This window comes from Molossus molossus, unplaced genomic scaffold (assembly GCF_014108415.1).
Source record: "Molossus molossus isolate mMolMol1 unplaced genomic scaffold, mMolMol1.p scaffold_m16_p_15, whole genome shotgun sequence".
NCBI classification, from domain to species: Eukaryota; Metazoa; Chordata; class Mammalia; order Chiroptera; family Molossidae; genus Molossus; species Molossus molossus.
In genome coordinates, this window is record NW_023425350.1 from 73,810,576 (window position 1) to 73,826,399 (window position 15,824).

Below are 15,824 nucleotides of genomic sequence, written 5' to 3' on the forward strand. Positions count from 1 at the left end.
TCAGTTGGTTGGAGCATCATCCTATGCACCGAAAGGTGGTGGGTTCAATTCCCAGTCAGGGCACATACCCAGGCTGCAGGTTCAATTCCTGCAGGAGACAACCGACTGATGTTTCTCTCTCTCTCTCTCTCTCTCAAATCAATAAAAACATATCCTTGGGTGAAGATTTAAAAAAACAATGTAAAATAACACCCAGTGCAGGCCAGGCCGTGGGGTTGTGGGGAGGCCATGTCCTCGCCCAGAGGCGTGCTGGCCCCCGGCCTCCGCTCGCTCATGCAGACAGGGCGCTGCTGCCTGGCGCTGCGGCCCCTCTAGGATGCCTCTGCCTGTGTCCCACAGGCTCCTTCTTATCTCCGTCAGCTTAACGTGCCCACCCCCGGGGTCTGCTCCCACCGCCCCCTCCTCACAGCCCCCTTCACTTTCTGCTGACCAGCTGGGGCTCCAGGGCCCAGGTCTCTGTCAGTGACTGCCTCCCAGCTCTGTCTACCTCATCAAGAAGCCTCATACCGAGCAGAGCGCCACCACAGGGCTGGGGTGAAACGCAACACAACCCTTGAAAGCAAAATGCTTGTTAAGTGAACAGAACCTTTAAAGTTATAGTACAAGTCATACCTAGTACAAACAGTGGGAAATTATGCCCTAACTAGAAATGATAAGTGAAGATTTATCTTAGCTATGTATATAGATACAGATATGGAAAAGCTGAAAGGAAAAATTTTAAGATTAAAACACATATAAAACCTGTACAAGTAGAGAGAAAGCTCTTTGCATTTCTTGCCATTAAGTTTGAATTTTTTCAAGATGAACATTGGAAACAAAACACTGTATTAAACAGCAGGATTCTGGCTGCACTGTTTCTTTCCTGCTCCTGTCCTGTAGTGTCTGTTATAACGTCGTTCACGACAAGCAGGAAGGGCAGCGCCTGGCGGACGGGAGACACACGAGCAGCACCTGAGCCACCTCCCCGGCTCTCCCTGCCCTGGGCGCAGTGACACAGCCCTGAGCTGAAGGATGCTCCCTCCGAAGGGTCCCATTTGCCCTCTGGAGCCCACAGCACGTGGCCTTGCCCCAGGACACCGCCGGCCCAGGCAGCCATGACCCAAGAATGGCTACTTTGAACTGAAGCCCATGAGAGGTGAAAGGAGGGGGGTATTGAGTGGTGGGCACATAGCTAGTGCTCTCGGCACACTGTCTTGTGACGTCTTTGCTCAAAAGCCCAGGACATGGATGAGCAAACTGAGGCTTTGGAAGCTCAGGCCTCAGAGCGGGCAAGTGGCAGAGGCGGGGTCTGTCATCTGGCCTCTCTGGTGCCAGTGCTCTGTCCACCACACACAGAGAGCTTCCCGGAGGGCACAGCCTCACCTGGCTGCATCTTCCTCCAGCAGCAGCTTCACGAACTGCCGGGGCACGTGCAAGGACAGCACGCTCTCCGCCATCTGCTCCAGGATGCGCAGGTGGTTGCCGTCGGTGGTGGGGAACCGGTACATGCGGCAGATGGCCCCTCCGAACACTGAGGGTGCAGGGACAGAGGCTGTGTGAGCAGACTGCAGCCCTGTGCCAGGTCCTCCTCCCCAGCCCTCAAAGACACTAACGCCCTCAGTCTTCTTACTGTCCATCTCCAGGGAGCTAAACATTGAAACCAAAAACCCAGCAGGTGGCTGAGCCTGAAAGCTCTTCCCCCGAGACCTGCCACCTTCTTGTCCCAGAATGTGTAGGAATTCCCAAGCGCAAGGGCTGTGGCGGGGAGGCTAGCAGTCACTAAACCCAATGCCAAACAAGACAGAGTGAGGCCAAGGACGAAGCCCCTCTACATGCTGGGAACATGAACACGGCAGAGGGGACGGCGGGGTGTGGCCGTGACCATCACTGCAGGTGGGTTGGAAAGGGTGACCATGGACCCAAGTGGACACTCACGAGAGTGGCAGGAGGACCAATGGAGGAAGTGTTTACCTGATTTCAGTAAAGTATCTTTACGCAATGAAGCGTATTTGGAACGGATTCCCAATGCTTCGGTCAAGCTCTCATCCACGGGCAGGACCATCTAGTGACACGAACAGAAAAGCACAAGAGACCATGAGCTCAGGTGGGTCCAGAGCACCCAGCAGAGGTGTGGCCTGCAGACGGCAAAAAGAGGCCTTGAGACAGACACCTTCCACTATCCAGCACACACGGCCCTGGCCACAGCCCGGTCAGCCGCCTCCACGCACGGGCACCTTCCACTCTCCAGCACACACAGCCCTGGCCAGGGCCCGGTCAGCGCCTCCACGCACGGCCACCTTCCACTCTCCAGCACACACGGCCCTGGCCACAGCCTGGTCAGCCGCCTCCACGCACGGCCACCTTCCACTCTCCAGCACACACGGCCCTGGCCAGGGCCCGGTCAGCGCCTCCACGCACGGCCACCTTCCACTCTCCAGCACACACGGCCCTGGCCAGGGCCCGGTCAGCGCCTCCACGCACGGGCACCTTCCACTCTCCAGCACACACAGCCCTGGCCAGGGCCCGGTCAGCGCCTCCACGCACGGCCACCTTCCACTCTCCAGCACACACGGCCCTGGCCACAGCCCGGTCAGCGCCTCCACGCACGGCCACCTTCCACTCTCCAGCACACACGGCCCTGGCCAGGGCCCGGTCAGCGCCTCCACGCACGGCCACCTTCCACTCTCCAGCACACACGGCCCTGGCCAGGGCCCGGTCAGCGCCTCCACGCACGGCCACCTTCCACTCTCCAGCACACACGGCCCTGGCCACAGCCCGGTCAGTGCCTCCACGCACGGCACGTTCCAGGCACTGCCGTCCAAAAGGCATGTCTTATGGCTGCGACACTTCACCTTCCATGTCAGTATCTCGATGTGTAAAGTGAAAGGGAGGATAAAAAAAAAATACCCAGGAATATTTCCACAGTTGACATTGTTGGCTTGTTTGGGGTAAAATGAGATGTCTCTGTGTTTTAAAACAATGATTCTTACCAATCCTTGTGCTTTTAAATTAGAATTCTAGTTAGAGAGCACACAGTGTCCACAAACATGAGACGGTGCGAGAGATGGCGCAGGACAGAGGTGGAGAAAAGGAGCAGGACAGAGGCGGAGAGAAGGAGCAGGACAGAGGCGGAGAGAAGGGGGAGGACAGAGGCGGAGAGAAGGGGGAGGACAGAGGCGGAGAGAAGGAGCAGGACAGAGGCGGAGAGAAGGAGCAGGACAGAGGCGGAGAGAAGGGGGAGGACAGAGGCGGAGAGAAGGGGGAGGACAGAGGCGGAGAGAAGGAGCAGGACAGAGGCGGAGAGAAGGGGGAGGACAGAGGCGGAGAGAAGGGGGAGGACAGAGGCGGAGAGAAGGGGGAGGACCAGCGGAGAGAAGGGGGAGGACAGGCGGAGAGAAGGGGGGAGGACAGAGGGAGAGAAGGGGGAGACAGAGGCGGAGAGAAGGGGGAGGACAGGCGGAGAGAAGGGGGAGGACAGAGGCGGAGAGAAGGGGGAGGACAGGCGTAGAGAATGGGGAGGACAGAGGCGAGAGAAGGGGAGCAGAGTCGGAGAGAAGGGGAGGACAGAGGCGGAGAGAAGGGGGAGGACAGAGGCGGAGAGAAGGAGCAGGACAGAGGCGGAGAGAAGGGGGAGGACAGAGGCGGAGAGAAGGGGGAGGACAGAGGCGGAGAGAAGGGGGAGGACAGGCGGAGAGAAGGGGGAGGACAGGCGGAGAGAAGGGGGAGGACAGGCGGAGAGAAGGGGGAGGACAGAGGCGGAGAGAAGGGGGAGGACAGGCGGAGAGAAGGGGGAGGACAGAGGTGGAGAGAAGGAGCAGGACAGAGGTGGAGAGAAGGAGCAGGACAGAGGCGGAGAGAAGGGGGAGGACAGAGGCGGAGAGAAGGGGGAGGACAGAGGCGGAGAGAAGGGGGAGGACAGAGGCGGAGAGAAGGGGGAGGACAGGCGGAGAGAAGGGGGAGGACAGGCGGAGAGAAGGGGGAGGACAGAGGCGGAGAGAAGGGGGAGGACAGAGGCGGAGAGAAGGGGGAGGACAGAGGCGGAGAGAAGGGGGAGGACAGAGGTGGAGAGAAGGAGCAGGACAGAGGTGGAGAGAAGGGGGAGGACAGAGGTGGAGAGAAGGATCATGGGAGAGGGAGAGCAAGGAGTGAGACAGGCTGGACAGGGTGCAGACTTGAGGTGTGTGTGCATGAGGTGAGAGTGGGCAGGTGAGTGTCTGGAAGAGGAAGATACTAAGAAAATATCAAAGGTGACCTGGGTCTCATTCTGCAGCCCCACCTGCCACCTGTGTTCCCTCTGACTGCAGCCCATCTGGCCAGGCTCTCCCACCTCTCTTCCCATTCTCTAGAGGTGGCCAGTGTGGCAGGCCTGTAGAGATTCCTTTCTCTCTACTTTGAGAAGGGCCTGGGGGACTGGTAGGTCCCAGGGTGGTGGCACCAGCAGGAGGCCCTGCCTGTTCCTTCCCTGGGTCAGAGGTCAAGTCCCTTCAGACAGATGCTATCACTCCTTCTAATGGAAGGAGGAAGAGGTGTGCTCACTCTCCCGTTGATAGTGTCCAGAGACCGGGTCACTGGAGGCCGCTCGTCTGCCTTCTCCTCCATCTGCCAGCCGATAACCGTGATGTTTCCCACGCGGTCACTCTCTGCAGACCTGCAACAAGCAACGTGCTCTGGGAAGTGGCGCAGTGACTGTGCTCCATTTTCTGCTCGAGGCTCAGCCATGCTGGTCACCGAGGTTCCGGGGTGTGCCGGGGTCTGGCCGGCTGGTCCGTGAAGCAGCATCCACTGCACGCCCAGACTGGGGGGAGGCAGCCTGGAAGCCATGGGGCCAGGGAGCAGGGCACAAGCTCCACAGAGAAGTGGGAGCTCGCCTGGTGGAGCCAAGGGGAGGAGCCAATGCTGGTCCCCTGGGCTGACCCCTGCCCCAGAGAGCAATGGGGACACATCTCAAAATCAGCTCTAGAGAGTACCTTCTTCTGGCACTAGACCACTTTCTGCTTCTTCCCACCTCAACCTTTGATATGCCCAAGGCCTCAGCCTGGACTCCAAGTCAGCTGAAGTCACCCACGGCCTCTGAATCCTGACAGGATGGAGCTGATGCCACTCCAGCCCCCGTCAGGTTCACCCTAAGGTCCCTGAGGGGGCCTGCGGTCGCCTGGGCCCACCTCACTGGTCCAGGGAAGCCCAGGCTTTTTGTGGAAAATGTCTGATTTAGCCAGTCCTAACATCCATGTGGTCCCTGGCCGTCTCCTTTGTGACTTCCACTCAGCGCTGTCGTGCCTGGAGGAGTCTTCCCCACACTGTCCCAACTGTCACCTTCACCTTGTTAAAGATGACACTGTCCACTTCTTATATGTAACTCTACTCCAACCAGAATCACTGTGGCATGTCAGGTAGCTGGACGGTTTTCCCAAGAGCCCTCTCCCCAGCACAGCCGCGCCCTCGGCCCTGACTCCCTGCCGGAGGCTCTCTGCACACAGCCAGGGCGTGCGGGGCTTGCCTGCTCTCTGCCTGCAGCGCGCTTATCCGCAGCTGCAGAGCACGGCACCACCTAGCCAAGAATCACTCCTCCTGTCAAAATTTTCTCTGCTATTATTTTGAACTGTTTTCCCAATTTTCACATTACTTTGAAAACCAGAACACCAAGTCGGGGTCTGCGTGGGAGTTGCCCCTAAAATGAATTTGGGAAGGGCCGCAATCTTGACATTTTTCTTCCAGGGACACAGTGGGGGTCCCCCCTACAGACATTTATGGAGCCCAAGCACTGTTCTACATGCTCAGGATACAGCAATGAAGCAACATAGACAAAACCCGCTCCCCGGGAGCTGACATTGTCAGAGGACGCGGGTCCTGTCTGCACAAACACGTTTACTGATGTGTATCGGGTCCGAGTCAGGCTCTGCTCCTCTTTCCTATCGGTGCCGCACACGCCCATCCCCACAGGCCCTCTGACAGGCTGAGGTTCGCTTCTGCTCAGAGGACAACCACTCCCTGCTAGGACCAGCCTCTGGGAAGGGGCAGGAAACGGGGCCCTTCCCATCAGTCCTTGGTCTCACAACTCCAGATCCTTCCAAAGGAACAAAGTTCAATACCAACCTTAGTGTTAAATGCACCCGATGATGCCTGTCCTGGAGCAGATCCTTGACAATGAATGTTCCAGAGCCCAGCAAATACATCTGAGGAAGAGGGAGGGACAGCTTGAGTCCGGATGCTTGCTCTGCATCTGCCCGATGACCAGGATCGAGAGGCCCGCTGGCTGGTGCCTGCCCTCTGACCCTCACCATGGGAGCCCAATAGGGACACTCAGAAATTCCCGAAGACAAATCCGTCTGGACATCAGCTACTTTGTGAGCCAGTGGTGAAATCGATTGCATGCTCGCCTCTCACTGAAATAACTACAGTTAAAAAGCAAAGAAAATCCCCTGAATCATGTTACTTAACTGTTCCCTGAGATCTGTCTTTGACGTCATACACGGAGAGTTTGATTTGCGTCATCTGATTGATGAGGGAATCTTGGAAGAAGGCAATACTGCTTAAGAATATAGGATTGTTGGTTCCCTTAAATGGAAAGAAAATCATCAGAACACAGTTGAATTTTTAAAATAACTAGTCTTAAAATACACCAACATTTTCAGAACGAGAGATTAACATTCTTACCAACTTAGATCAACACAAATACTCATGGCAGCTTAAATGAATGCAGACAGCCAAACACCTGCTTTTCAAGGACAAAGGAGCCCAATGAACCCTCTGCAGCCAGACACAGCCGTGCCAGGGCTTGTCCTAAGGGCTTCCCCTCAGCAGGAGGCGTCTACAAAATGGAAATAGACTGAATGCCCATCCACGTGTCATTCGACTTGACTTGGACTAAGCAATTATATCTACTGCTTCGGGCTTTCCTGTAAAATGTGCCAAGGCAGATGAAACAGGAAATGATTGGCTTAAGCCATTTCTTATTTCTAGAATCCTATGGTTGGAATAATTAAGGCCTGACCTATTTAAAGATATCCCTTTTCTGAGGACTAGCTGCTAATTTCTAGATCATGGCTGGCTATTTCCTGGCAGCTTAGCCTCGCCCCCAAAGCCCCATGATAATATATTCTCTTTCTCAGGCAGCATTAATTACCCAGCCAAACGGACTGCAGTCCCTGCCTGTGCCTGTGTGGGGTCCGTGCCTCTGTCTGTGTGCCCTCTGCAGTTCAACGTCTCCATGTCTGCTGGACAGCCCTCCCAGCCTCCCTCCACCCGCCCGAGGAGGCTGCAAACCTGGGTATCAGCTTCGTTGCCTCCTTCTCTAGCATTCTCAACCACCCAGTGACAATGAACTCTTCCGCAAATCCTCCCTCACAGGCACCCCTTCTTGCCCCTCCTTCCCAGTGCAAGTCAGGTGCCACAGCACACTCCCTCAAACACCTCTGGTCAGGTGACCCTCGTATAAAAGCCGGCGGTGGCCAGCTGCAAACTCCCTGACTTTCAAGGCTCACTCTCCACCTGTGCCTTCTGCACACTGAACAGGCTCAAGTTATTCTCCAAGCCACATGATGCGCCCCATCTCCATGACAGAGCTCTGCAATGCTCCCTAGACTGGCAGCATGGGCATTACCTGGGAGCCTGGGAGAAGCACAGAGTCTTGGGTCCCACCTGATCTATCAAGTCAGAATTTCACTATGCAGCTGTAGGACACCACCTCTGATCCTCAAACAGGCTAGAAACCCACCCTCCTGGTGCTGTCTTCATCCTTAACACTCCCCACACTCTGCGGGTATAGAAGCAGAGACGATGAGCTCTGCCTCCGCACCCACAGGGCAGGGGCTGGGCTGCAACGGTCCCTGGATCATCTGCACAGGGCCCAGCACTGTGCTTCATGTATAGACAGTGCTCACAAAGGCTTAGAAAACAGCCCTGGCTGGTATGGCTCAGCGGTTAGGGTATTGGCCTGCGGTCCAGAGAGACCTGGGTTCGGTTCCCACTAGGGGCGCCAACCTCGGAAGCAGTTTATCCCCGGCCCTGGTTGGTAGAGCAGGTGGCAGCCACTCGATGTGTCCCTTTCACGTTGATGTTTCTCCCTCTCTCTCCCTCCCACTCTATCTGAACAAAAAATGGAAAAAAATGTCCTCGGGTGAGGATATTAAAAAAAAAAAAAAGCTTAGAAAACAGAATTGTTGACTTGAACTTGGAAATGACTTCAGAAAATGAAAAGGTCTATCTTCCAAAATGTAAAGCGAGGGACGAAGAGGAAGTGACGAAGAGGAAGTGTGGTGGAGGCTGCTGGCCTGCCGGGGCGGATGGCTCCCATAGGGACTCACGTGGCCAACAGCATCCTGCAACTGCCCACACCCCAACTCCCACTCTCCCTGTCACAGCCCACACCACGTGCTCACTCATCTCAAGGGCCTCTGTGAAATTCCCCAGGTGGGTGCACAGCTTTAATTTAAGGTAAAAAGCACATATATAACACACAACTCAAAAGGATATAAAAATAAGAAACGATAAAAATAGGGGTATGTCCAGTGAGAGGGTTCCAAAAGTAGCAGCCAACTGGAAGTGACAAGGAATTGGATCATCCCTGTAAAAGGCAATCGACCTTATAGCATTCTTGTTCAAAAATAGCCAGCCAATAGCTGATCAATAATTATAAAGGACATGGCAAATAAAAATGCCATCCAAAACTGTGATGAAAAATTTCAATTACTAAAAACACACGAAAATGGCAGCACGTCAGAGATACCATCCCAGCCACGGGCGCTCAGGCAGCAGAGCAGCCCTCCCCTGGGCTGAGCCCGGGCACCAACAGCACCCACCTCGATGATCTCCGTCTGCGCGTGCTTCGTCCAGAATGCCTGAGGAGGGGTGGTCACACTCACTGCCACAAAGCTATTTGGTTTCCGGTCTAGCGACGGCGTGTGCAGTTCACTGCAAGCTATGGAATCAAGATGGAGAAAGAGTTCTTTAAAATCAGGCTCTAGTTAGTTCTCTGTTCCACTCACACCCAAGAGCTAAAAAGGAAATGACACTCAAAAGGATTAGACAATTACATTATCAGTTATCACAGGGAGCATGTGCCCCCCCAGCAGCAGGGCCCTCACCGCAGGGGAAAGTTGAGTCAGGGGCTTCCTACATCCATGGAGAAGAGCAGAGCCAAAGATCTCCTGTGGTGCTTGACCATAAAGCCTGACCTTGGTGAACTTCTAACCCATTGAGCTAAGCAGCCACAGAGCCAATGAAGTCCCGACACAGCTACCTGTGTGCACGGCTGCCATGTGAGCCCTAAGCGTGTGCTGGCCCATGGTCTCTGTGTGGGTGCAACTGAAAGCAAAATAAAATTCTATAGCAAAATACAACATCTTTAACAAGGAAGTCATTGCTTATTTATTCTCCTGATAAGACTCTTATCAAATGTAAGATTACTAAAAATGTTAGTTTTCAGAGAACAAGAACTGTTCCAGTTTGAAAACTTATTGCACTAAGCATTTTGAAATAGATTATAAAACTCAGAAAATCCTATCGTAGAAGTGATCCATAGGAAAAATGGTCACATTTCTTTGAATCCAACATGGATCTGTTGTATAAAGCACTACGAAAAAAAAATGACCTAATGCCATTAGGCTATGATATGCTATTGATTGTAAGACACTTTCTTATATATTAAAGAGATATTAGCCCGGCCGGTGTGGCTCAGTGTATTGAATATCATCCTATGGACTGAGAGGTCCTGGTTCAATTCCCAGTCAGGACACATGCCCAGGTTGTGGGCTCCATCCCCAGCAGGGGGCGTGCAGGAGGCAGTCAATCAATGTATCTCTCACATCAATGTTTCTCTCTCCCCCTTCCTCTCTTTGTAAAAAGCAATAAAAACCTATAAAAATAAATGGCTAAAACTGTTTTAAAAAAGATATTAAAACATGAAAAAATATACATCTTGGAACTGATTAAATATGGCAAATCAAAGTTCAACACTAGTAGAAACTGGCTTTTTTGGAGGAGCAGTAAACGCCCCTCGAGTGCTGCCTGCTTTTGCTTCATTCGCAGGGTCCTGAAACCAACAGGGTTCTGCCAGTGTTCTCCTTGCCTCTGCGGAGGAAGAAATGTGGGGGTCCTCACTGTCACTCCCGCCCCCATCATTCTCATGTGATTTTTTAAATGCTCACTGGCGATTTAAAATTTAGAAATTGACTTTTACTTCTGAAAAGTAATTTTGGTTCTCCGATTCCCCCTTTGTAATATATTCTCATATATTTTGAATCTTCATTACTTATTGGATATAACAAAAACAAAGAGCGTGGCTATTCAGTTCGGTGAGTTTTGACAATCATACATACCCCTGTAACCACCCACAAAGCAAGGTAGAAAACTTTCCCATCACACTAGGAAGTTCCTTTGTACTTCTATCAACTCCTCACCTCTGCAACCACTTTCTGACTTCCACTACTTTTGTCTGTTCTTGAATTGCATATAAACGGAATGTTATATGTATTGCTGATTCATTCTTTCTTCTACATTGATGGGTTCTATTCCATTGTAAAAATGTACCAAAATTTATCCATTCTACTGTTAATGGGCATTTGGGTTGTTTCATTTTGAACCATTATAAACAAAGGTGCCATAAACATTCTTGTTCATGTCTTTTTGTGAACTTTTCCTTTCTCTTACATAAGCACCTGAGAGTGACATTTCTAGGTGACAGCAGAGGACAGGTCTCATTTTGTAACTGTTTTCAATGTGGTCGCACATTTTACAACCCCATCCGTCAGCAACGTACCTCATTCCAGTTGCTCAGCATCTCCGCCAACATCTGGTGAGGTTAGTGGTTATTTCAGTTGTTCTGACAAATGTGTTTTAATTTGCACTTCTGGGATATTAAGCATCTTTTCACCATATGCTTATTGTCCATTTTTATAACTTCTTTTGTTAAGAGTTTAACCATTGGAGTGGGAAGGAGGGGGTCAATGGGGGAAAAAGTGGGGACATCTGTAATACTTTCAACAATGAAGATTAAAGAAGTCTAATCAAGACTTCTGCTTACTTTTAAATTGGATTGTTGACTTTTTAATTGTTGACTTGTAAGCATTTTATTTTAGATCTCTTCTTTGTTAGGTATATGTGTTGTGAATATCTTTTTTCCCAATCTGTGATTTATCTACTTATTTTCTTAAAGATTTTTAGATTATTTTATTTTAGATTTTTAATTTTAGGGAGAGGTAGGCAGAAAAATGTCCCTCTTCTAAAAGAGTCCCATGTCCTAGTCCCTAGAACCTGAGAACATCTCACCCCCAGGCAGAACTCTTAGATGTGACTGAGGTCACGGAGGCTTGACAGGGGTCACTGGATTATCTGAGTAGCTGCAATCTAATCACATGAGCCCTTAAAAGCAGGAGAGGAAGGTGGAGTCAAAAAGAGGTAAGATTCGAAGTACGAGGGGAAGGCACCTGCCACTGCTGGCCCTGCAGATGGAGAAGGTCCACAAGATAGGTGAGCGGCCTTTATAAGCTGAACTGGCCCCAAGTGGTAGCTGGCAAAGAAATGGGGGCCACAGTCCCAATATGACAAGGAACTACATTTCACCAACAATCTGAGCAAGAAAACAGACACTCCCCTGCAGCTGTGGTCATACTCTGGCATTGGCAGTGCTCAGCGGAGCCCACTGGATCTGTGACCAAAGGGCACTGTGCCGGCAGTGTACCTGTTGTGTCCAAGTGCTGTTGGTTATGGCAAATGGCAAACTAGAGCACAGAGGCGGTGCTCTGTGTTCTGCCCAAGAAGTCGGTGACTACCCTCAGCTGTGGGTGATTTCCTTTGTTTACTTCTAGAACCTTTTTTTTTTTTTTATCCTCCCCCGAGGACATTTTTCCGACAGAGTAGGAGGGAGTGGAAGACAGAGAGAGAGAGACATCGACATGAAAGGGACACATCGAGTGGCTGCCACCCGCATGACCCAACCAGGGCCGGGGAAAAACTGCAACCAAGGTACGTGCCCTTAGAGGGAACCGAACCCGGGTCTCTCTGGACCGCAGGCCAACGCTCTAACCACTGAGCCAAACCAGCCAGGGCTACTTCTAGAACCTTTAAGGAGGTTTTATTTTTTAAAGTTCTCTTCCATTTCTTCTACTACATCTACCTCAACAGGAATCAGGGATCTGACTGTTCTGCTTTATGCTGTACCCTGAAGGGAGCCATGGTCTGGTCTCTCGGCTGCCCCGCATCAAGTCTGGGCTCTTCACACCCAGGCAAGGCTGGGACAGTTGGGTCTTTCAAACACAAGTGATGGCACACAGACTGAGGAATAGCAGGTGACCAAGACTGGGAAGATTAGTATCAGTTTAAGGGCTGAGGAGCCACATACCACCTTCAGAACACACCTTCCCACAAGAGACATTCTCTCCTGGCCTCGTCTCCGACCCAGCCTACCTAAATCCCACCTGATGTCTAATTCCTAGCTCCAAGTCCACAGCTTCCAGGAAGCTCTCTCTCAGCAGCCCACAGTCACGCCTGTGTCTGTTGACTGCTTACATCACTCCTGTAGCCTATTTCCACAGGAACCATGACCTCTGGCATGTATGTATGGCCTGTCCCTCCAACCAAATCGCCTGTCATCCCAGCGGAATGAGTGCTGTGGAAGTAAACTGGTAAAACACTTCAAGTGCACCTCATTGGACTCAGCAATTCTATACTCAAGCTGTAGCCTAAGGAAATGACCAGCAAAATATATGAAAGTCCTATGTACAGGTATGTCCACTGCAGACTGCGATGGTGTTTATGATGGCAAACTGGAAAGAACCGGGATGTCCACCAATAGGAGGCTGGTTAAAACGAACGTGGCACTGCCTACAGAGGGTCTCTCCAGGCACCCAATAGGATGAGACAGCCCGTGTTTATCAAAATGGAAGGCGCCAGTGATCTTTTGCTGCATGAGAACAAAAGCCACGTTAAGGACACTAGCATGACATCTTTATAAATAATTCTGTCACCTCCACAACCAAAAATCATTCTAGCACTGTGTGCGTGAGAAGCTCCCTGGAAGCACACACACCAAAACGCCAACTGTGATTCTCTCTCAGGATTTGCTCTTCCTCTAACATTTGCTGTAATAAAGGTTCTAAAATAAACACTTATTAACTTTAAACTTTTTTAAGACAAACTATTTGACCATTCAATCATCTGGCTCCTCACCTTTTATTTTTAATTGTGGTGAAATTAATTTCACATAAAACCCACCCTCACCTTTCAAAACCGTTTCTCCCTCCATGTACACACTACTCTTCTCGGTTTCTCACGTGCAGACACATCCTGAGCTCTATTCTGGGGTGAGGATTTGTAACTCAGTTACATCAGCTCTCATCCTCTCTGTGCTGTCAGTTCCGCTCACTTCTTGGTTAGACCCTGTCTGCACATGCGAGTGAAGTGAGTATTATTCATTAGGAGCCCAGTGGGACTGCTTTCACTTCTGTTTTGGACCCTACCTGTTTCCTGGACCCCATGTTTTCCTCTTCTCAATTCGCTCCCCTTTGGGTGAAGCACCCTCCAATGACTCCCAGAGAAAGGGGGAGTGAGTTCATCTGAGACGCTACAGGGGAACGTTTCCTCCTGCCCCCACATTTGATCGGTTGCCTGGCTGAGCACAGCGTCCAGCTGGAAAGTTTGTACCCACACTAAAGGCGCTGCCTTCAGGTTCCCAGTGCTGAGGAGCGCTGGTTTCATCCCTGCCCTTGGGTATGACCATGTCCCCCTCTCTGGAACTTCTCAGTCTTCATTTTAGTACTCATGCTCTGAAACTTTACCATGATGTGCCTTATGATGGGTCTTTTTCAGGATGCCAGGCCTGGCAGGCATTTTTAACCTAGAAACACATCCTTCAGTCCTAAGGGGCCCCTGGTGTTATTTATTGGTAATTTCCTCCCTCACATTCTTTTCTATTTTATCTACTAAGTGTTGGATCTCCCAAATTTGCTCTCTAATTTTCCATTTCAACTTCTCTCCCATTCTCTATTTTGCTTTTACATTTTTACTTTCTGAGATAATTCTTGAGTATCTTCCAACCTTCATTGAATTTTTAAATATTTTCTATCCTATTTTAAATTTCTAAAGTTATCCATGTTCTTTAACTATTCTCTTTTTCTTTAGTGTATCCTCTTCTTGTTGGATGGATACACCATCTCCTCCTGAGGCTATAATTTCTATACAATAAATATATAAATAGCGGCCGGTGTGGCTCAGTGGCTGAGCTTCGGCCCATGGACTGAGAGGTCCTGGTTCGATTCCTGGTCAGGGCACATGCCCAGGTTGTGGGCCAAATTCCCAGTGCAGGGCATGCAGGAGGCAGCCAATCGATGTTCTCTCTCACTGATGTTTCTATCTCTCTCTCCCTCCTCCCTCCTGCACAGCACAGTATTCACTACCCACTGCAGACCCAGCCATCAAGCAAGGGCTAGAGAAAACCTGAACTTGTTCAGGAGTATTTAATCTAAAATGGGGACGTTTTCAGAGCTTAAAATTTGATAATAATACACTTATATTTTATGGGTTTAGCAATTTGTCAAAGTCCTGTTTGTTTTGTTTTGTTTTAATCACCATGAGCATGCCTCTCAAATGGTAACACCCCATATAACCCATGAGGAAACCCATGTAGCAAGGTCAAGGGCAGGCTCAAGGCCAAGCAGTTAGTTTGCAGCACAGTCTGGATGAGATACCAGGTCATCTGATTCCCCAGGAGGTGCTTCTTTTGTTACATCTCCTCTTGGACACCACTGCCGGGCCACCAACCAGTGCTGACCACCATCCAGGGATGAGGCCAGGGGAGGACACCAGAGAGCAGTCACTCCAGAGAAGCAGCACCTGAGCTGGCCCCCCCTGCTCCCCCACCTCCTGGGGAAGCTGTGTGCCACCACACTTCCCTGGGCCCGGAGCTGGCACAGTCTGCTGACTTCAGTCCACTCCCTCTCTGATGCTCCAAGAGGGAGAGCACACAGGTATGGTCACCTCTGTCCACAGAGTAGGAATGAGGGCTAGAGAGCTACACTCAACCAACAGGGCCCCACAGCCAGGGCCCCGCTTTCTCACCCCTCCGGACCCTCCCCGAGGGGCAGGAGGAGGGAGGGGAGGCTGTCTCGCAGCTCTGAGTGGGTTCTCCCCCTCCAGCCCTGCAGGGACACAGTGCCCAGCCCCCCCCCACCCCTTCCCCGGAAGTCCACACCAGCCTCCAGCTTCATCTTCACAGAAACACTGAGGCAGCAGCAGCGGCAACAAGTTCTCTAAGACAGACTTGGGACAGCAGTTGTGTTTTAGTTGTTGAACAACATACATTTTTAAACTAAAACAATTAAAAAGACACCCACCTAAGCTGAATTCTAAAATGGGTTCATCTGGATCCTGTAGATTTCCTGAATAAAAAAGAAATGCCAGAAAAAAGTCACCCTTAACAAACATTTCTCCACTTTTAGATTTTATGCCAAAAAAACCCCAACATACTTGCAATTATTTCACAGTATTCAAAATCAAACCGTCATGTTGCACACCCTCACTTATACAGTGATGTGTGTCAATTATTCCTCAATTAAATGGGGGGGGGGGCTCCAACATTCTACTTTTTTTTCCATCCAAAACTGTTATGCAAGATGATTTTTTCATTTTATAAACATTTAGTTTTGCAATTCCTAAGAAGTCTCAGACCCCAAGACCAAACCCCTTCCTTTCCAGGTCTGCAAACCCAAACAGACAGGGCTTTTACTGTGGGCTGGGCACTAGTCAGACAGGCCCTGTGAGCACTCCCACGTTATCTCCTGGCCAATCAGCCCTGGATGTATCCACCCAAACTGGACACCTGACAGCAGGCTGGTTCCAGTGGAGGCACTTCC

The 15,824-nt window shown here is 51.0% G+C and overlaps 1 protein-coding gene across 15 annotated transcripts in view; it reads right to left on the bottom strand.

Annotated features, from left to right (window-relative positions):
* The window catches only part of INPP4A (inositol polyphosphate-4-phosphatase type I A), a 127,283-nt gene that overhangs the window by 44,767 nt on the left and 66,692 nt on the right, over positions 1 to 15,824 (bottom strand). For all 15 annotated transcript variants that reach the window (XM_036263120.1, XM_036263127.1, XM_036263122.1 and 12 more), the window contains 7 exons: positions 15,306 to 15,350; positions 8,778 to 8,896; positions 6,418 to 6,534; positions 6,073 to 6,152; positions 4,516 to 4,627; positions 1,951 to 2,041; positions 1,363 to 1,510 (listed from right to left, as the gene is read on the bottom strand). In XM_036263120.1, the coding sequence (XP_036119013.1) occupies positions 1,363 to 1,510; positions 1,951 to 2,041; positions 4,516 to 4,627; positions 6,073 to 6,152; positions 6,418 to 6,534; positions 8,778 to 8,896; positions 15,306 to 15,350 (712 nt within the window). The remainder of the gene's footprint in view (positions 1 to 1,362; positions 1,511 to 1,950; positions 2,042 to 4,515; positions 4,628 to 6,072; positions 6,153 to 6,417; positions 6,535 to 8,777; positions 8,897 to 15,305; positions 15,351 to 15,824) is intronic.